We start from the raw sequence: 22,768 nt of genomic DNA on the forward strand, positions 1-22,768 counted from the left end.
TTTCTCTGTTGTTATTTGTGCTGTGGAATCTGACCAGTAAGGTAAAAGAGGCAGGGTCCATGGCACCAGGAGCCCCAGCATATTGCAGCACAGTTACTTGCAGCAGTTCTATACTATAAAGGGGATATTAATGATTTTGGTTTGAATAAATTACATTCTGGACCAGATTAACCTGGATCATAGTTTGAATAAAGAGTTATCTAACTGGGAATATGCTTGATTTCAGCCTGTCCCTTCAATTTCCTTTTTCAAGTTAAACTAAACTTCGCTCTTGCATGACAGCCTGTGAATAAAATGAACGCAAATTCAAATGGAACTTAAAAAGAATGTTAGAAATTTTCATCGGTACTTAACAGCAAAGGCAGTATTCAGAAAGGGAAGGTCAGAGTAAACCATGATTGTATGTTGTAGTGGGAACATCAGCACCATCACAAGGGTAGAACAATGGGGGCAGCCAAGCTGCTCTGTAATGTGACAGACTACATTTTCTTACAGTATATAGATAGTAAGTAAGAGTCAAAAGCATGGTTGTGATGCTGCTATCTAACAACAAACTATGATGGTCACCAGCACTGATCCAGCAACAATTTGTATCTATTGTAATGATATCAGCAAATAGAGATGGTATTTGCCTGTTCGATTATGATGCCTTAGCAGCATGATTGCAGGTATTGATTGCTTGTGCCTGACCAGCAGAGGGCATGTGACCGAGAGAAGCAAGGCAGTCAGTTTAGTTTCAGTTTCGTTCTAGATGCATCACTAGCATAATGGTGTCTCCTGAATGCTGTATAAAGAGTTGAACAGACTTTAGATTAAAACTCATTCTCTTTCATAAATGTCTCATCATTGAACCCACAAAGAAATCAATACATGGTGTCAGAAGTGGCTGAAAGAGATGAAGAGAAAAACTCTGAAGTTAAATCAGCTCTCCACAGATTAGCAAACCAAAAGAGAACATCGTTACTTACCATTAGAGAATAGCTAACGAAGTGAAAAATGGAAGGTTTACTCCCACCGGCGACGCTTCAGTTGACAGGTAATGTGGCTGAAAATTGGAGGAGGTTCAAACAACGTGTGGGGTTGTATTTATCAGCAATCGGAGCTGACGAGAAAAGTAATAAACAGAAATCGTCACTGTTCTTACATGTCGTGGGTGATGAAGCGCTGGAGGTGTATAATAACTTCACATTCACTGTTGATGGAGACAAAATGAAGCTAGATAAAATAATGGAACAGTTTGAGGCCTACTGCATACCTAAACGTTATGTGACGTTTGAGAGGCACAGATTTTTCACATGTGTACAGAAAACGGGTGAGACTATTGATCAGTATGTGACTGAACTGAGAAACAGAAGCAAATCGTGTGAATTTGGGGGACTGACAGACTCGCTGATAAAAGACAGACTGGTGTGTGGTATTCCAGATAATGGTCTAAGGGAAAGACTGCTAAGAGAGCAAGATCTAGACCTGGGAAAAGCCATAGCACTGTGTAGGGCTACAGAGACTGTGAAGTCGCAAGCAAAAGAGCTGTTCAGTGATAGTAGCTGCAACGTGGATGCAGTGAGTAAGAACGGACACAAACCGGTTAACAAAAAGAGCGCCAATGTGAAAAAAGAGGCGTGGCCAGCAAACGAAAATGAAAGGGACAATCGAAAGTCATGTAGTCGATGCGGTATACAGCATCCACCAAGAAAGTGTCCAGCATATGGTAAAAAATGCAATAGTTGCAACAAGAACAACCATTATGCCCGTTGCTGTAAGAACCAAATGCAACAAAGCAAGGTCCATGCAGTAGATGAAAGCGAGATAGAGGAGTTCAATGTAGATGTTGTGTCTGAAAACAAAGAAGAAGAAAGAGACTGGATGTTGACACTAAAAGTGAATGACATACACATTCCATTTAAATTGGATACTGGAGCACAAGTTAATGTGATATCAGAGACTGATTTTAAGAAAATTAGGCCCAGACCAAAGATACATGGAATAAAAGTGAAAGTGACAGGATACACAGGTACTGATATACCAGTGAAAGGAAGATGCATTGTCAAAGTAACACACAAGGACAGAGAGCACACGCTAGCATTAATCGTGGTGCCAAAGGATGTGCAAGCCATACTAGGTTTAAAAGCCTGTGAGAGACTGAACCTGGTAAAGAGAGTCCTCGTTGTGGAAAGCGAAGGAGAGACAGTCTATGATGAACTGAATGTTGCGTACACACTGGGTAAGCTGATGTATACAGCAGACACGTTGTCCAGAGCTGTTGACCCAGGAGAGCCTGCAAACACAGTGAAAAGACTGAAGTACAAGGCAAAAGACAGTGGAACTGACTTCTACCAAAGCATGCTTGTATACCGCACAACGCCGCTCGAGTGTGGTAAGTCACCAGCCCAACTCCTGATGGGATGTTGGCTAAGGTCAAACCTACCCATCCCAGAGAACCTCCTGAAAACAAAAGAGGGGGAGAAAGTGAGGAAGTTCAAAGAGCAACAGAAAGAAAAGCAAAAGTACTACTATGACAGAGGAACACAAAACCTACCTGAACTCCACACTGGTGACCAAGTAAGGTTCAAAGACAAAACAAACACATGGACTCAGAAGGGAACTGTCCTGAGTGAAGTTCAACCAAGATCATACACCATTCAGACAGATGAGGGTGCTGTTCTGAGAAGAAATTGTCGAGATCTTCTCATGGGACCAGCCACAGCAGGTCAAGAGACTGATACTGTTGAACAACCTGATCACACAGCTGAGAAAACATCATCTGAGGCAACAACTCAGATTCAAGGACAATCAATCAGAAAATCCTCAAGACACGTGAAGCCTCCTGAGAGACTCACTGAGCAAATTTAAGGGCTATTGTTAAAGAAGGAAGTAATGTTATCTTATTCTTTCTTCAAGTTCTAGTGTATTGACATATTTCATGTGAACACACAAAGCAAGGTTAAAAAACCTTGATCATGATAATGATAATGTAAGTTCATTAAGTGTTACAGTTAAAATGCAGATTAATACAAAGAAAACATGTTGTTAGTTAAAAGTAAAATACTTCTGTTTTAAGGAAAGGAGATGTAATGATATCAGCAAATAGAGATGGTATCTGCCTGTTCGATTATGATGCCTTAGCAGCATGATTGCAGGTATTGATTGCTTGTGCCTGACCAGCAGAGGGCATGTGACCGAGAGAAGCAAGGCAGTCAGTTTAGTTTCAGTTTCGTTCTAGATGCATCACTAGCATAATGGTGTCTCCTGAATGCTGTATAAAGAGTTGAACAGACTTTAGATTAAAACTCATTCTCTTTCATAAATGTCTCATCATTGAACCCACAAAGAAATCAATACATCTATATAGTGCCTTTAATGTAGTAAAATGTCTAAGGTGCACCACGGGAGCGTTAGCAAACAAGATTTGACACTGAGCCACATAAGGAGATATTAGGACAGATGGTCAAAGAGGTAGGTTTTAAGGAGCGTCTTAAAGGAGGAGAGAGAGGTAGAGAGGTGGAGAGGTTTAGACTTCTCTTGCCTCACACCACAATGGGCAGTTCAGGGATAGAGAAATCACCAGTAGAATACTCCAAGCTGGCTGCCAAAAGTCATCCTTCTTGTATTTAGCGATTTCTCAGGTCAAAATTAAATTGAAATTTATCCTCCTTTAGTTATTTTGTTCCTATTGGCTTCCCTGTGTATCAAAGGATTGTGGGCACTTTACAAAATTGCAGGATGACATGGGAGTGTTGTGCGCCAAGTTCAGCACATGTCCCAACTTCAACGGTGCACGGAGTACTGACTATTTCTAAGAGTAAGCTGCCCTCGCGGCGATCCGTACGTTTTTCATTTTTCATCTCATCCTGCCTACTTCAGAACTGACTCAATTCGCTTAATTGTCTCAAGGTCACCCAGACGGTGCTTAACAGGCTGCCTAGAGAGAAAACTGTTTAAATATAATGAGGAATGTTGATGGAACAAAATACAGAACACCGAACAAAAAGTTCCAACAGATTTGAGATTTTGCAGTGAATATTCATCAGAAGGTTAAAAACATCCTCTAGCCAGCCCTATTAACATTTTAAATCTGTCATTTATAATTAAACACAGCATGTTATAAAAGTTGCAGTTGATTATATCCTGAAGTACTTACTTAGAAACCAGTGAAAAGGCCTCGGAGCAGATCGGAGGGCAGGGGACAAGCTTGATGAGAAAATGGCCAAGAGCTGCTGGGAAATGGGCGCTGGTAACCTTTTCAAGAACTGAACTAAAGGTATTGACATCAGCTGCCTTGGAGCTCTGGTCTCCTCCTCCTGTGTCCAGAATATTCCCTCCGTGAAGCACCAGGATAAGTACATGAATCTTGCACTTTTTCACATCCTGTTGAAACATACCATCCTGAAAAAGGATACAACTACAAGCAAAAAAAAAGTCCCACTGACAAGGTTAACATGAAGTGTTCAACTTAATTCACTCATTATTTGTGTGAATAAACCATGGCCCCTTATACCTGGTACAGTTTGGCTATTACCTGTTTTAGTATCACCTGCCCTATAATTGTAAAGGGGATAAACTTTATACCCATTTTTTACAACATTCTTTGCCATTTTCCATTTCCTCTCCTGAAGGCACTGGTTCTTACCCAAGTTTCCATTCTTCATATATAAAGTAGACAGTATTGGTAGGCTATTCAAGTCTGGAGGGAACAGCACCTGATCATGTCCTCATGCAATGACCTCAAGCATACATTTCCAGCAGGGCTCACTAGACAGAGTTCAGGAGTGCTGATCCTGCTGATTTTTATACCCCAAGAGCTAAAGCCAAGTACAGTGCCCCAACTGCTATCCAGGCTCAGATCAGTTTGTATATGGGTCTAACTACATCAGCCATCAAGGAAAGTTCATGTAACATCTGCTGCTCTTGAAACTTCCACAATCAAATTTTTACATTTTCACATTATAAAGGAACCTCTATTATCCTAGCTCCAATTATCCATCTACCTCATTAATCACCATCATTTTTGCAGTACAGGGACTTGAAATGATATGTCTCCTACCAGCTTCTCCTATTTGACAAAAATTAACCACACAACCCAAGAAAGATTAAATTCAATTTGATTTATTTTACTTGTATTGTACTTGTCTTTATTCCCCTGCCTGGGATTTCACTGCACCACCTGTATAAAGCAAAAAGGGAATGATTGAGGCAGAGAGGATTGCATTTTTTAAGGGAAAATTAGATATATTTGAAGCATAGGAAGATAATGATCTGCTAATTTCCATTGAGGAATGGGGTCCAATCCACTATGACAGGAAATCAGTTAACTGTATTTTTGTGGGTGGATTTATTTGTTTGTGCTCATCAAGGTGAAGTTTTTAGAACTGGGGAATAGGATACTTTCCATTTTGGTACCTAGCCATTTTGCGGCCCTATCACTAATTAGATCCAAATTAGGATACCTTTGTGCTATGCCATGCCTACTAGTAACTGGATAGAGAGATGGTACAAATCCATTTTATGTGGGACCCTTACAGCCAGCAGACAAAGTGGGCTTTAATTCCATCATTATGGGCTACATTTGAACTCAATTTCCTCCAGGCTAGTCTCACTTTTAATTTACTTTTTTTTTATAAGCAACCACATAGCATCAGCTATACAAAAATCATTATTGCTTCACTGAGCACACGACTGTGCATACCACTGTTACTAACATAGCTGGTTATCGTACAACAAATAATGAGATCGCAATGGTCCTTGAAACAATTACCTTTCAGAAATATTGTCTGCTGAGCTTCTGAAGAATTATCACTGAACCATAGAAGTTTGCAGCCCAGAAGGAAGCCGTTTGCCCCATTATGTCTGTGCTGGCTCTTTGACAGAGCAATCCAAAACCTAGCCCTTGGCCCCACTCCCTTCCTGTGTCTTCCTCTGCTTCAAATGTATCTCATTTTCCCATAAAAAATGCAATCCTCTCTGCCTCAGTCATTCCCTTTTGTAAAATATTCCATGCTCCAACAACCCTAAGTGTAAAGAAATTTCTCCCAATCCCTCTCCTCACTCCCTTTGTGACAATTTTAAACTGATGACCCCTTTCATGACTCCCCAACCAAAGGAACGTTTTTTTTTACCTATTTACTCTTTCAAAGGCCTTCATAAGCTCTCTATCTAAATTGTGCTTTAACAAACAAAAATGATGTCTTAATTTTGGCAAATAAAGCAGATACATCATTTTTTAAACATACTTACCTCTGTGTCCTCTTGTCCTTCGATACTGCCTTGTGTAGGACATCCTTGTCTATTGAGAGAGTCACTGTACATGTCACCTGCAAAAAAAAATGGTGTTTTAGTTTTCTGATACAGTACCAACATGACTGCTGCCTCAACAGTATGACTTAACAGTCAATTGGTGCAAATTATTTCACTTGCCTCACATAGTCTTAAGAGCTCATGTCGGAAAATAATATGCCATAATACATTTAAAATGAAGCAGTTACAAAGTACAATATGTTAAGTTTATGATTGCCACGTCAGACATATATTTATTTTCCATTCAATATATGTGCACCAGAGGTCTATTGGTGTCTGTTAGGCACCTGACAGGTAGCACGCATCTGAAGTGTCAGTTTGCCTCTGTGGTAACTCTCTTATGTCTGAGTCATGAAGGTCACAGTTTCAAGCCACACCCTGGACTTCAGCACATGATCAAGGCAGACACTGCAGCGTAGTATTGAGGGAGCACTACATTGTTGAATGGGCCATTATTCGAATGAGCCATCAAACCGTGGTTCTGCCTGCTCAGGTGGATGTAACAGATCCCACGGCACCATTTGAAGGAGAGCATAGTATCACAGCTATGCCACCAAAAATAAGTTGTTTCAGAAAAAAAAGCAGCTACAGATGTATCAAATAATAGCACTGGTCCAGTCAAATGTGCATTGTACATGTCTCCTCCACTTCACCCAAGTGCAATAATTTAGCCAGCCTCTTCCTCTTTAATGTGGACAAAAGAACTGTTTCCAAATGTACAGAAAAAGCACAGCAGGAAGGACATTTGTATTACTGTCCCCTCGGGGGAAAAAGAGACATAACAGTAGCTCTGTCTCTGCGTCCATATCAAAATAATGTCTGTGAAGTAACTCACTGATTCTTTTATAGATCGTCAGCAGTTTAAAGTAGAATGTCAAACCATCAATTAATTTTGGTAGGAATGAGAAAAGCAAAGCCAAATTAAGTTAACTTTGGTGCTGACTATATTTGATCAGATTAAAAGATACAGAAATATTGTAACCCAAAATGGTATTTACAGATCTTTGTCAAATTGGATGGGAAAGTTCCATAAAGGGCACGGGGTGGGAGTGGATTTACTGTTCGTACAGCCGCACATCCTAAATTTCGACATGTTAACATTCACCAGGAAAACTGTCCACAGTGTCATGATCATTTTCTTCATCTGTCGTTAAAACAGTGGATGGCAATTTTATTTGTGCATCAAATATGCCACTTGACAAATATATACAATAGAGATCTTGAGATTTTGAAAGCTGCAGTAATTGAGAAATATTATAGTATTTATCAAGTATTTGTGTATTGTTGACCAAGCCAATGAGGATTAATATGATTCATCTCTGCCGAAGGTGTACTTATCTCTTCAAGGGTATATTGCTTATTTTCTTTAGCCTGCTTGAGGCTACAGAGTTTGATTTGAGTAGGCTCTAAATAAGGATAATTGACAGAAAACAGGTGATAATGCAAAAAAACAGATGAATGCATTAATCAGCTCAAAGTCCTTTAGTCAAAAGAGGAGCCTACTCAACCACATCCAGCACACAACACATAAATCTGACACTGCTTTTCTCATCACTCAAGTATCCTATAATATGACAGTAAAGTATGACAATTGTACCTCAAATATATGCCATTATTTATACAAGGAGTTTATGTGGCTTTTGCTCCTTTCTGAGATGCTAGATACATGCTTCTCCAGCACCAATACAGCTTGTCCTACTCTCAAATACGCTGACAACTAGTTTACAGGGTATTCATAGGTGGATATATTTTCCTCCATTCACTCATGTGAGCAAATAAATCAGTGGGAGTATAAAATGGGATTCCCAGCTTTTTACTTAAGACTGAATTGCTTGCTCACATTAGGAAGAAAATATACCCCATGAAAAGCAATGGCAGCCAATACCAAAGATGGTTGAATTAACCAGCTTTTCTACAGTGTGGATTGTAACCATGTGTAAATGGTTCAGAACAAACTCTTACAATGGTTGAGAAATGTATTTTTGGCTGATGTGGTTCTGGAATTAGTGGGAATAATATTGATGTTGGCAGCTTTGTTTCTGTTCAAAATCCCGAACCAGTTTAATACCATTCTTTACGATTTACATCATCAGATTGGTCACAGCACTACATAATAGTATTTACTCTTCATTTGCCATCCTTCATGTGTTCTTATGAAAACAATGGAAAAGGCAATGGCTATTTTCATTTGCCCTAGAGATGATTACTTTCAAAGAAAGATTTTCAAACGCATCTCCTGGAAGTACACTAGTTTTATAGATACTTGTGTGCAATAAAGTATGAACATGTTCTTTACAATTGAAGGTTTATTGGATGAATCGTTGATGAATCATGATATTACATTCACATATAACCACAACAGGTGGCAGCAGAATAAGGGGGAGGGGGGTGGGGAGTGTAGGGGTTGAAGTTAATCATTTTTCTCTTCTTTTTCTAGTAAATCTATAATTAGGATTTAGTTTATTTTCTCTTGAAGGCACAGCTTTGAAGAAGTTGCATATGAGCTGTAAGTACTGCGCCAACAGCTACGCCATCCATAACTGGGGAGCCAGGGTTTCCAGATAGTCTGAACCTCAGCCTGCAAGTTAAAATAAAGCCTGATTGATGTTGCTGGACTATTAGATGGAGCATCTGCTCATAATTGGAACACTCCCTTCAACAAATGGGCAAGACTGACCTCTGCCTCGCTAAATGATAGCACCTCCTGCTGGTCATTTACTAAGGGCCAGTCGCAGAAACACTGGTGCAGCCCACGTCCTGGCTTATCCACTCTTGTTGCTGAGGGAGGATGCATGGAGGCAAGTAACAGAACGGTGCGGAAAAGAAGAAAACGCTTCAGGGTGAAATGGTGATTCGAGAAAGAGAAAAGATTCAGAGAAGATTGAAAATCGTTCAGCAGATCTGACATTTGACATTTTTATCTCGACCCAAATTAGCCAGGAAGAAAGACTTACTTTGCAACATTGACTTTTTGAACTCAACAATTCCTTGCAATAATTACATACTGCAATTGTTTATGTGATTTCTTTTAAAGCACATTTAAGCTCTAGCTGGGCTTGATCTAAAATTGGACTGTTCAAAGCACTGACCTGTTGCATTGATTAAAGGATGTAGAAGTAATTTGCAATTTTATGAGTCTTGAGCACAACAGGCAGACATGCAGACAAACCACTGGCCTGTCACCAGCCTCTACTTTAGCATGAATACAAAAAGAAATAAATTAATAAAGACTAGTTCGATGTACTTTCCAGGAGCAGTTGTAAATATTACAATATGTACCAAATTTCATTCAAAAACAGTTATTTTCAAAACTCACAAATGTGATTCACATTTAGCAGCTCTCGCACTCCCACTTTCACATTGCCAGCATTCTCTTTTTGTAATGCCCGAATCTTAGCAAGTTGGACGTTGTCAATTTAGCGTAACATTACCAAGTTCAATGTATTTAGAACCTCTTCTGAAGTTTTGCTGTGTCCACCGTGATTGCTTCTGTATATTGTTTACATCAATGATTTGGATATTGGGAGTGGTGTCAAAATTTGCAAATGTTACTAAAATAGGGGGCACAGTAAATAATCCTGAGGACCAAAGGAAGCTGCAAGGGGATATTCATAAAATGGTGAAATGGGCAAGAGAAGTGGCAGCTGAAATATATTGTCAGTAAATATGATGCATTTTGGTTTGATAAATTTTTAATAATTATACTTTGAATATAACTTTGTATGCTGACTGATGTGGAACAGAGAGCGTTTAGAGCTTCAGGTTCATTAAACATTAAAAGCAGCATCCCAAGTGGATCAGGCCATAAAAAAAAAGCTGATGGAATACTGGGTTTACGGCAAGAGCTCTGGAACATAAAACGTGGATGGTGTCTGGTATAAGGACATGCAAATGCAAAGAAAGACTTTAAAACATGGGGCTAGTTTAGTTCGAACAGAGGAGATTAAGGGGGATTTCATAAAGGTGTTTAACATTATGAAAGGATGGGACAGAGTCGATAGAAACAAACTGTTTCCAGTGATTGAAAGGGTTGGTTCAATAAAGAACTGGGTGCACAGGTGGTTGAACGAAAGGGAATTAAAGAGATATGGGAACAGTTTGAGCACATGGAATTAGGACAACTGCTCATATGGAGGAGAAACACTAGGGACATTTGCGCCTCTCGTTAGGGGAGTGCTAATGGGCACGGGCGCGGCGCCGTACAACTCCCGCTAAATTCAGCAGGAGTTTAGCTGCGGCGGTAACCGGTAGCGCCCCACTCTGCTGCACAGGCAATGACGACGTCATCACTGTGCGCAGCGCCCCGTTTTCGCCCCGCCTGCAAAAATTGACCCGTGCCCCCTGAATCTGCACCAGGCGATGACAGCGACCGATTTGAGGGGTGGGAACAGAGCAGCAGGAGGCTCGCGGGTGGTAAGTAAAGGGGAGGTGACGGGCGAAGAAAAAAAATCAGCCGACTTACTTGTTGCGGCCCGTTGTGTCTTTGAACGCGGGGTCCGAGTCACGATCTGGCAGCTTGGCACTCCTCTGGTGTGTCGGGCTGTGGTGCGGCACCCCACTCCCCGGTGGTCCAGATAGGCCCTGCAGAGTTGTGGGCTTGGGCCCTTCAATGTGGCAGCGCTATGTGGCCCAGTGGGTAGCGCTGCAGAACACACTGCCCCGATATTCGGGGTTAGCGCTCTAAGAAGGAAGTGGTGCACTTGAATTAGCGCTCCACCTCCCTCTTGGGGCACTAAAACTGAAGTTAGCGATTGCCGCCGCTATTTTTTGCTGGGGGCTTAATTTAGTGCCCAGGTGATGTTAGCGACCCAAAATGGTTGCTAACGAATTTGTCCCCTTAGGCTAGTTTAGGCCGAATTGTCTGTTTCCAGGCTGCAAATGCCATGTAATTCTCAGAACATAATGGTTAAAATTCATGCAATTATTGCAGGAATATAATATGGTGTTTGGACCCAATGTGAGCAATTTTCTTGTGCACCCCCATCCCAACCACACCCGGGCACTAGGCAAAACACACCTGCAATGACCTGACTCTGCCTGTAGTTCAAAGTTCAGATCATTTAAATGGCTCATGTGCACTCCAGCACAGGTCCTCCCTCTGACAGAACCTCCAGCTTAGTAATGGTGCGGCCAATGTTGCAGGTCTGAGAGACCTTCAGTATTGGCTATGGCCACTGTGATTGGGATCTCCAGGCTGTTGTCCAAAAATAACTGCTAGAAAGCCTCCAGAGCCAAACTCCTGGACTCTTATGGTCGCCGTTAGCTTTCACCTATTGTAGACAATCTGCCCCCTCACCCTCAGGGGACGCCCTGGAAATCATGGAACAACATAAAGGACAGCATAACCAGCATCAGGGGTCTAAGAACATAAGAACATAAGAAATAGGAGCAGGAGTAGGCCAATCGGCCCCTCGAGCCTGCTCCACCATTCAATAAGATCATGGCTGATCTGATCCTAACCTCAAATCTTCTATCACTCTCCATCCACCCGAACCCATGCGATCTCCCGGGAGAGGCGAAAAACCAGATAAAGACCCAATGGCCAATTTGGGAGAAAAAAAATCTGGGAAATTCCTCTCCGACCCATCTAGGTGATCGAAATTCTTCCAGGAGATCACTCTGTCCCTATATTTTCTACAGTACTTACCTTCTGTAAAGGCGATCTCCACCCCAGCCAGGAACAGGAATAAAACCATCTCCTGAAATCTAACACAGAATTAGAACACAGTAGGAGCAGAACCAGGCTACACGGCCCCTGGGCCCACTCCACTACCCACAGGGCCATGACCATTCCGAACCTAGACTCATGTCCAATTTCCTGCCCGCTCCCCATAACCCTTAATTCCCTTTACTTCTAGGAAACTATCTATTTCTGTTTTAAATTTATTTAATAATGTAGCTTCCACAGCTTTCTGGGGCAGCAAATTCCACAAACCTACCACCCTCTGAGTGCTCTGAGTGAAGAAGTTTCTCCTCATCTCAGTTTTGAAAGAGCAGCCCCTTATTTTAAGATTATGCCCCCTAGTTCTAGTTTCACCCATCATTGGGAACATCCTCACCGCATCCACCCGATCAAGCCCCTTCACAATCTTATATGTTTCAATAAGATCGCCTCTCATTCTTCTGAACTCCAATGAGTAGAGTCCCAATCTACTCAACCTCTCCTCATATGACCACCCCCTCATCCCCGGGATTAACCGAGTGAACCTTCTTTGTACTGACTCGAGAGCAAGTATGTCTTTTCTTAAGTATGGACACCAAAACTGTATGCAGTATTCCAGGTGCGGTCTCACCAATACCTTGTACAACTGCAGCAATGCCTCCCTGTTTTTATATTCCATCCCCCTGGCAATAAAAGCCAACATTCCATTGGCCTTCTTGATCACTTGCTGCACCTGCATGCTAACTTTTTGAGTTTCGTGCACCAGGACCCCCAGATCCCTTTGTACTACAGTACTTTCCAGTTTCTTGCCATTAAGATAATAACTTGCTCTATGATTTTTCCTGCCAAAGTGCATAACTTCACACTTTCCAGTATTGTATTCCATCTGCCAAATCTCTGCCCACTTACTTAGCCTGTCTATGTCCCTTTGCAGGTTTTTAATGTCCTCCTCACTCACTACTTTCCGTCCCATCTTTGTATCATCTGCAAACTTTGATATGTTACACTCGGTCCCCTCCTCCAAATCATTAATATAGATTGTAAAGAGTTGGGGACCCAGCACTGACCCCTGCGGAACACCACTAGTTACTGGTTGCCAATCTGAGAATGAACCATTTATCCCAACTCTCTGCTTTCTGTTAGAGAGCCAATCCTCCACCCACGCCAGAATATTACCCCCAATCCCGTGATTTTTTATCTTGAGCAATAATCTTTTGTGTGGCACCTTGTCAAATGCCTTTTGGAAGTCTAAATACACTACGTCCACTGGTTCCCCTTTATCCACCCTGTATGTTACTTCCTCAAAAAACTCAAGCAAATTTGTCAAACATGACTTCCCCTTCATGAAACCATGCTGAGTTTGTCCTATTAAATTATGTTTATCCAAATGTCCCGTTACTGTCTCCTTAATAATGGACTCTAAAATTTTACCAACCACAGATGTTAGGCTAACAGGTCTATAGTTTCCAGCCTTCTGCCTACTACCCTTTTTAAATAAGGGTGTTACATTAGCAGTTTTCCAATCTGCCGGGACCTTTGCTGAGTCCAGTGAGTTTTGGAAAATTATTACCAATGCATCCACAATCCCTACCGCCACTTCCCTCAAGACCCTAGGATGCAAGCCATCAGGTCCAGGGGATTTATCCGCCTTGAGTCCCATTATTTTACCAAGTACCACTTCCTTAGTGATTTTAATCGTATTTAGTTCCTCCCCCCCTAGAGCCCCCTGTTTGTCCAGTGTTGGGATATTCTTAGTGTCCTCTACTGTAAAGACTGATACAAAATAATTGTTCAGTGTTTTTGCCATCTCCATGTTTCCCACCATTAATTTCCCGGTCTCATCCTCTAAGGGACCAACATTTACTTTAGCCACCCTTTTTCTTTTTATATAACTATAGAAACTTTTACTGTCTGTTTTTATATTTTTTGCTAATTTACTTTCATAATCTATCTTCCCTTTCTTAATCAATCTTTTAGTTATTTTTTGCTGTCTTTTAAAGACTTCCCAATCTTCCATCCTCCCACTAGATTTGGCTACCTTATATGCCCTTGTTTTTAGTCGGATACTAGCCTTAATTACTTTACTTAGCCACGGATGGCTATCTTTTCTTTTACACCCTTTTTTCCTCAGTTGAATATATTTTTTTTGGTAGTTGTAAAATAACTCCTTAAATGTACACCACTGATCATGTACCGTCTTACCCTTTAATCTATTTTCCCAGTCCACTCTAATTAATTCCGCTCTCATACCTTCATAGTCTCCTTTATTCAAGCTCAGCACGCTTGTTTGAGATCCAACCTTCTCACCCTCTAATTGAATATGGAACTCAACCATGTTATGGTCACTCATTCCAAGGGGATCCTTTACTAGGACATTTTTAATTAATCCTGTCTCATTACACAGGACCAAATATAAGGTTGCTTGCCCCCTGGTCGGTTCAGTTACATACTGCTCAAGAAACCCATCCCTAATACACTCAATGAACTCATCCTAAAGGCTGCTCTGCCCAATTTGATTTGTCCAGTTAATATGATCATTAAAATCCCCCATAATTATAGCTGTTCCCTTATTACAAGCCTCAACTATTTCCTGATTAATACTCCATCCAACAGAGTTGCAACTGTTCGGAGGCCTATAGACTACACCCACTAGTGTTTTTTCCCCTTATTATTCCTTATCTCCACCCAAACTGTTTCACTATCCTGCTCCTTTGACCCAATATCATTTCTCTGTATTATAGTGATTCCTTCCTTTATTAACATAGCCACCCCACCTCCTCTCCCTTCCTGCCTGTCCTTCCTGATTGTTAAATAACCTGGTATGTTTAATTCCCAGTCATGGTCACCCTGCAGCCATGTTTCTGTAATGGCCACAAGATCATACCCATATGTCATTATTTGTGCCGTTAACTCATTCATTTTGTTACGAATGCTACGTGCATTCAGATAAAGAACTTTCAAATATGTTTTGTAACACTTAGTTCCTGTTTTTTCCCTTTTTAGTACTTTACTTTTTACTCCATACCTTCTGTCCCTTCCTGACACATTCTGTTTTTTAATTCCCTGTGGTAAACCACTGTTGTTAGTATTGTTGTTCACCACTGTTGTTAGTACTGTTGTTCACTGTTAGTACTGTTGTTCACTCTTGCATATTGTTGTACTTGTCTGTGCATGCCTCAGCTGACTCCGCCCCTGGCTCCACCCTCATGGCTGGGTATAAAGGTCGCTGCTCAGAAGCCTCCGGCCCTTTTGGATACCAGGCAACCACAAGAGGCATGCTCTGTTCTTTGGTAATAAAAGCCTGTTTATTACTTTCTCAATCTCCAGTCTTTTGTAGCAATTGATAGTGCATCATTCCCCCACTGCTACCTAAGTCTATGACCTTCTCTGTTGTCATTTCTATTATTTGCTCTCTAGAAACCTCTCCCCCACTAATTAGTTTAAAGCCCTCTCTACAGCCCTAGTTATATGATTCGCCAGGACTCTAGTCCCAGCACTGGCCAAGTGGAGTCCGTACCAACAGAACAGCTCCCTCCTGTCCCAGTACTGGTGCCAGTGTCCCAAGAAGCAAAACCAATTTCTCCCACACCAGTCTTTGAGCCACGCATTTAACTCTTTAATTTTATTTATCCTAGCCAAATTTGCTCGTGGCTCAGGTAATAACCCAGAGATTATTACCCTTGAGGTTCTGTTTTTTAATTTGACCCCTAGCTGCTCATAGTCCTTTAACAGAACCGTCTTCCTTGTCCTATCTACGTCGTTTGTACCAATATGGACCACGACAACTGGATCCTCCCCCTCCCACTCCAAGTTTCTTTCCAGCCCAGAAGAGATGTCCTTAACCCTGGCACCGGGCAGGCAACACAGCCTTCGAGACTCCCGCTCTTGACTGCAGAGAACCCTATCGATCCCCCTAATGATACTATCCCCTACCACTACAACATTTCTTTTTACTCCCTCCACTTGAATGGCCCCCTGTACCACGGTGCTGTGGCCAGGTTGCTCATCCTCCCTGCAGTCCCCGCTCCCGCCCTCACAGGGAGTAAGAACCTCGATCCTGCTGGACAAGAACAAGGGCTGCGTCTCCTTCAACACTACATCCTGGATCCCTGTACCTTCCTCACTCGTAGTCACACCGTCCTGCCCCTGACCACGGACTACATCTGCAGTAATTAACTTCATAGGTGTGACCATCTCCTGAAACATAGAGTCCAGGAACTTCTCCCCCTCCCTGATGTGTCGCAGTGTCTGAAGCTCGGTCTCAAGCTCCATAACATGGAACTTGAGTTCCTCTAGCAGCAAACAGCTCTAAAAGTCTCTGCCCTTTTTACCTGGGGAATAAGTATTCTATGGGCACAGATCACAGGACATGGTGCCCTCTACATCATTAGTCCAGTGGCACCAGGAAAATACTAATTTTTAATGGAAGCACCAAGTTTTGTAACGCAGGACACCATCAAGGTTGTAAACGGCAGGAAAGAAGGTGAGGTAAACCAGAAAGTAGCGATCAGATGATGAAAGTCTGTAGGTTAAAGGAAGACAGGAAGACCGAGAAGTAAGGAGTTCCACAGTCTCTGGATCTGACAAAAGAATGAATTAGAGTAGGCGACAGAATGAAACTTGACTGTGATGGCTGCGGTGATAAAATAACCCGCAGACACTCACACATGGTTCACAAGTGAAGAAAGGCCATTTAGATAAGATACTGGAAAGTGACTTGGAACCATACTCTAGCCTGGCCTTCAGACGAGGGGAGACAGGAGAAAATTGGCTGAAACAGGTGAAAAAAATGAAGTTACGGTGGCGCAGCGGCAGAAAGTCCAAGGAAATTCAGGACTAATGTCAACGTTTTCTTCTTCTTAAGACCAAAAAATCCTACCATAATAAGGCTTTTAATGTAAGAGTTTGATGAAGGACTAACACGCTGGGGCAGTCCACAGTACATCAAAGGTGGGCCGATATGAAATGCTAGGAATGTCTGGATGGAAGACAGGAATTTTGTTTCTTTCAGCTGAGTATGCTCAAGGGTCATAGTGGAAGATTATGAAATGTTAATCAAACATTTGCAGCAATGGAAAGGAATCGTAGCTATAAGAAGGAGCCCATTAAAAACCATAATGAGCAGGCAAATTCTAATTAGTAAAATGTTTGTCAACAAATTGAGCTGTGTAGGTGAGAACTGCAAATAGTGATGGGTTATGGGTGGATTTACAATAGAGAGGCATTAAGCAGGAATAACTGTCCATTAGTAAATTGAGAGCAATTAAAATGTTTTCAACCGAATGACGGCCGATTTGGAGTAGTGTCTGGTGATGACTTTTAGACTTTAAGTTGCCTATTAAGAGAACATTTAAATGACAACCGTAATATCAGTGCAATATGGTTTGGTTTTGTAACAACACTGCAATTATACTCCACAAACAGCCCGAATCTAGCGCCGTGGTCAAGCTAACATTAGAATGAAGTGAAGTGAGACTCCTGGGGGAGGGAGTCATTTCCATGAGGGTTCTCCTGATCTCCCGCCATAACTTTGTTTTTTTTTGCTGGTCTAAATCTATTTTTTATTCAATCTGATGCCCCAAGAAAAGCAAAAAACAATTCTTTCACCAATTAACTCCAACCACTTAACAGCAGCTTTCGAGTCAAAGTAGAAAGCTCTGCCAGCTGACATTAATGTCCTTCAGGTATCCTAATTACATGTTGCTTACATGCTCCATGATCCTCTCTACTGTATTAGTGCTGTAATGAGTGCCATACTCGACGAACCATCCAATATTTCCCACAGGAAAATGTCTCTGTAACTTAACAGAGCACATTGGGGTGGTGAGGTGTCTACAGCTGGATGGAAATAGACTCGTCAGTAGAGGTGACAGAAAGAAGATTTTAGTCTGGGATATAACGGACCTAAGAGAGATGTATTTCCTAATGGTGAGAAGCTAGGAACAGTGCAGGAGCGGAGAGATTTAGCAGTTCATGTACAGAAATCTCTAAAAGCTAGTGGATAGGTACAAAAATAATCAAAAAGGATAATGAATGTTAGTCTTTATCTTAAGGGGGCTGGAATACAAAGGGGTGGAAGTTGTATAAAGCTCTAGTTAGACCGCGTCTGGAGTACTGCGTTCAGTCCTGGGCACCGCACCTCGGGAAGGGTGTATTGGCCTTGGAGGGGGGGCAGTGCAGAGTCACCAGAATGATACTGGGACTAAACAAATGATGAAGACAGGTTGCATAGACTAGGCTTGTATTCCCTTGAGTATAGAAGACTAAGGGATGATCTAATTGAGGTGCTTGAGGTGATTAAAGAATTTGATAGGATAGATAGACAGAAACGATTCCCTCTGGTGGAGGAGTCCAGAACAAGAGTCATTGCCACAAAATAAGAGCTAGGCTGTTCAGGAGTGATATCAAGAAGCATTTCTTCGCACAAAGTTTAGTGGAAATCTGGAACACTCTCCACCAAAAAGCTGTTGAGATAAGATCAATTGAAAATTTCAAAACGGAGATGGATACATTTTTATTAGGTAATGGATCCAAGGTAGAAGAATGGGCTTGAGGTACAGATCAGCCATTATCTAATTGAATGGTGGAACAGGTTCGAGCGGCTGAATGGCCTACTCCTGTTCCCATTTTTCTAAATACAGCTTTTGGTGCATTGCATGTTGCATATATAATTATACACATTTTAACTGATCCTACATGTCTCCTAAAGTTTGTCAAAGGTTATATCGACCATCATGTATAGTGGGCAAATTGCGTTCACATGAACACGCCTGCTATAAGCAATAAGCAATATTACCAAAGCATAGTGATTATAAAACTGATGAACCCTTTAACAAAACAGCTTATACATTTGCTTTACAACCCTGAATTCAGAGGCTTGAGCTGGGCATCAAACAGTCTAATCTACCAGCCGCATTTCTCAGCTTTTATGATTCTTGTCTGAAGAAAATGTCTCCTATTAATACAGTGTTCTTCTCTGGAGAGGTGAAAATCTCAGAAAGTGCGGTATTTTTTCTTTGCATTTAGTTTATGCCAGGCCTACATTTTGCTTTAATCTTTCTGAGTACAGAAAGTCTCTCTGAGTTTCCATTTTCTGTTACTCCCCAACACTGAAAGTATCTGTAAATGTGTAATGTTAAGTATTATAGAATAGAGAGAACGAATTAGAAACACAAACTACTCATTAAAAAAAATATTTGCACATTTTTAACTCTTGTTTCAGCGATATTACTGCAGAACTAGAAGAGATTAGAAATGCAAGGGGTTAAATTGGGTCATGTAGTGCCCATTTTTCAGTTGCTATGCGACCTGTTAATGCCCCAAATGGGCAGGCAGGAACCGTGTGCACCTCCGACCGGAAGTGTGCCACCCGCCACATTGGGTAAGGACAAATAAGAGGCGTCCTTTATTGGCGCCTGAAGCAGACGTTTGTCCATTTGCATATGCAAATAAGGGGCCAAACACCTGCTTCCTGACCCCCCCGGCAAGATTTGTTTTCCCTAAGGCAGCCAGTGCCAGCCTCAGGGCAAACCAACCCTAAATATCAACTAAATAATAAAATATCAGTTACCTACCACAATCACCATTTCAATCGCCGTCACTTCCTGCCCTGAGACCCTCGACCTCTGACCTCCAGGCCCTGGCCCTAACCTCGGATGTCTCTCCCCCCAGCCCCTGCTTCCGACCTTCAGATCCCCTGATCCCCAATCTCCCTCCTCACCCCAGCCCCAACCAGAATCCCTTCTGAGCCTCGATCTCCCCCCCCTCCGACCAACGTTCGCCATCGCTCCAACCGCGGATCATTCCCACCCACCTCCGAGGCCCCAACTGGTCTCCCCCAAGTCCCAAATCACATCTTCTCCCGAGGCCCAGATTGCTCCACCCCCTGAGACCCGATCCTTTCCCAACCTCAGCTACCCCCACCCCGAGGCCCAGATTGCTCCACCCCGAGACCCGATCCTTTCCCAACCTCAGCTACCCCCACCCCGAGGCCCAGATTGCTCCAGCCCCTGAGACCCGATCATTTCCCAACCTCAGCTACCCCCACCCCGAGGTCCCAATTGCTCCTACCCACAAGCCCCACAATCCCAACTCCGCCACCGATCAGATAGCTGTGCCTCCTCCCGCACCACTGTCTTCAGTCAGTCCAAGGCCCAATATCCGGGGCTCCTCGCACTTCACCAATTGGGCACTGCTGAATTTCTCCCCTATAGTCTAGAATAAATGAAATGGTAATTTTAATAAGGTTAAATATTTTATGTGCAACCATAACTGCTTCGTTGAAAGTGAACTGAAGCATTCAAACGTCACTGGGCATGCTCCAGCTGAGCGAAACAGATTGCGAGAGTGCTATAAAGCAGCAGGAAACTCTTTTCAACAACATATTTCCCATGTTGTGCTACGCTCCACAATTAAATTATCTTCAAATAAAAAAGAAATTTGTTCCAAACCTTCTAAAACTGACCTGGCCCAAGACAACAACATTCAATATGCAATGGATGCCTGAACATTCAAGGCTGCAGAGCTTTCCTGAATAACACTAATAATTGAAGTAGAATGGGAGTATCATGTAAAGTCTTCCCTTTGTTGTCATGATTGTTTGTCTTCAAAGCACTGTTAAAAAAATGGTTATACTTCAGGGCTCCAGAAACCCACAACAACACAAACTATACTTGGAGATGTCTGTGTGCAGTGACAAACAGCCACTTAATGCTGATGCAGCCATTTTACAGATATATTTGCTGAAAACAAGCCTCCTTTTTGTTTGTCCTGACCTGGTATGTGGCACAGGATTCAGCTGTACGTTACTTCATCACAGCGAGGCACTAGTGATGAAGGAAGACAACAACAACTTGCATTTATATAGCGCCTTTAATGTACTAAAATATCCCAAAGTGCTTCACGGGAGCATTAGCATACAAAATTTGACACCGAGCCACATAAGGAGATATTAGGACAGGTGACCAAAAGCTTAGTCTAAGAGGTCGGTTTTAAGCAGCGTCTTAAAAGGAGAGAGAGGTAGCGAGGCAGAGACACTTAGGGAGGGAATTCCAAAGCTTAGGGCCGAGGCAGCCGAAGGCACGGCCGCCAATGGTGGAGCGATGAAAATCGGGGATGCTCAAGAGGCCAGAATTGGAGGAGTGCGGAGATCGCGGAGGGTTTTAGGGCTGGAGGAGGTTACAGAGGTAGGGAGGGGCGAGGCCATGGAGGGATTGAAAAACAAAGATGAACATTTTAAAATGGAGGTGTTGTTGGACCGGGAGCCAGTGTAGATCAGTGAGCACAAGGTGATGGTTGAATAGGACAGTCCAAATAAATTACTGAAGTTATGGAAAATTGAGGAATCTTTTAAGGACTCCACCTAAAGAATTTTACTTCTGAAATTTGAGTGAAGAGATATCAAATCATAAGTGGGAGAGAATTAAGTCTAAAGTTCTCATGCTGAAACTGAGGGCTCACACCTGAAACAAGATTTAGGCTCTTAGCATATGCAAATAAGGGACATAACGCCTGTATGAAGCCCCCACTACAAGATTGGCTGTGCCCTGAGGCAGCCGATGCCAGGATCTTCTGATGCACTGATTTTCATTTCATTTTCATTCTACAGAGAGCATCTTTGGATTTCCCTGTAATTGTCTTGGAAGAAGAGGTAGGAGGAACAGAAGGAAACACATGCTGTTCATGCTGCAGAAGAAGCATGTGATACCCAAGATCCAGGCCTAGAAATTCAGTTGCGTTTGCGCCCACTTATTGGCTATAAAGTGGTTTGCGCCTGAAGTTTTTTATCGCCCGAAATTCAGATGGACCCTAACATCGGCGTTAGCCGGTAGCGCCGCGCCGGCACCGATGACGTCATCGGTGTGCGCAGCGCCCCGGTTGCAATGCTATTCCGGCCCGATGGCCAAATTCAGTTGCGGCCGCCTCGCCCGTGGCAGCCGCAAACAGCGTTTGTGAAACGGGGTCTTGCAGCTCCGAAAGGCCGGCGCATAAAGGTGGAGCGGCGGCCGGCCGCTTTCCCGGCGGCCGCCTGCCCGCACCTCCCTCCCCGGACTCCTGCACCACCCCCCCGCGGCATTGATGTCTGAGTCCCGCGAGCCCGGCACTTCTCCGTGGTGCCGGGCTCATTTGCCGGGGGAATACACCGGCGATCTGACGGCTGCAGGCAGCTCCTCCTTAAGAGAAGGAGGAGGCCTGCAGTACCCCAGCCTGCCGCACCGCATCGGGTGCCGCAGCGGCAGCTGGACGCCTGAAAGTGACATTCATCGCCCCTAGCGAGGCGGCCAAACCCTGCAACAGCGCCCGCCGCCGTCCTGGCCCGTCGCAACTGAATTTTAGGCGGGCGCTACGGGAATCCTGGCGAGCGCAAAATTTCGGGCGCAAAAGACCTGGCGGGGCCATATCGAATTTCTAGGCCCCAATGCCCAACCATCAACATTTACAGATCCCACCCCTTCTACCTGCACCACACCCAGGAGCAGTGAATGAGGCAGCTCTGCTTCTCAAAAGAAGTCTTTGAGTTGTGCTGTATGCTGGAACCTGACCTGCAGAGCATCTCCATCTCACACACACACTGCCAGTGCCTATAAAGGTCACTATTGCACTAAATTTTTATGCCAAGGGCTTATTCCAGGCTGCTTAGGGGGTTATTAGGTACATTATCATAGACTCATACAGCACAGAAGAGGTCATTCAGTCTATCGGGCCTGTGGCAGCTCTTTTGAAAGAGCTGTCCAATTAGTCCCATTCTCCTGCCCTTTCCCTATAGCCTTGCATTCCCCCCTGGAGGTAATTATCCAATTCCCTTTTGAATGTCAC

General features: G+C 43.0%; 1 protein-coding gene across 4 annotated transcripts in view; it reads right to left on the bottom strand.

Moving 5' to 3' along the window:
* The window catches only part of LOC147102522 (membrane-associated phosphatidylinositol transfer protein 3-like), a 495,678-nt gene that overhangs the window by 310,693 nt on the left and 162,217 nt on the right, over positions 1–22,768 (bottom strand). For all 4 annotated transcript variants that reach the window (XM_085965038.1, XM_085965039.1, XM_085965037.1 and 1 more), the window contains 2 exons: positions 6,232–6,308; positions 4,139–4,365 (listed from right to left, as the gene is read on the bottom strand). In XM_085965038.1, coding sequence (XP_085821164.1) covers positions 4,139–4,365; positions 6,232–6,308 — 304 coding nt within the window. The remainder of the gene's footprint in view (positions 1–4,138; positions 4,366–6,231; positions 6,309–22,768) is intronic.

Source organism: Somniosus microcephalus, chromosome 22, assembly GCF_052327205.1.
Source record: "Somniosus microcephalus isolate GS21.2 chromosome 22, FLI_Smic_1.0, whole genome shotgun sequence".
Classification (NCBI taxonomy): Eukaryota; Metazoa; Chordata; class Chondrichthyes; order Squaliformes; family Somniosidae; genus Somniosus; species Somniosus microcephalus.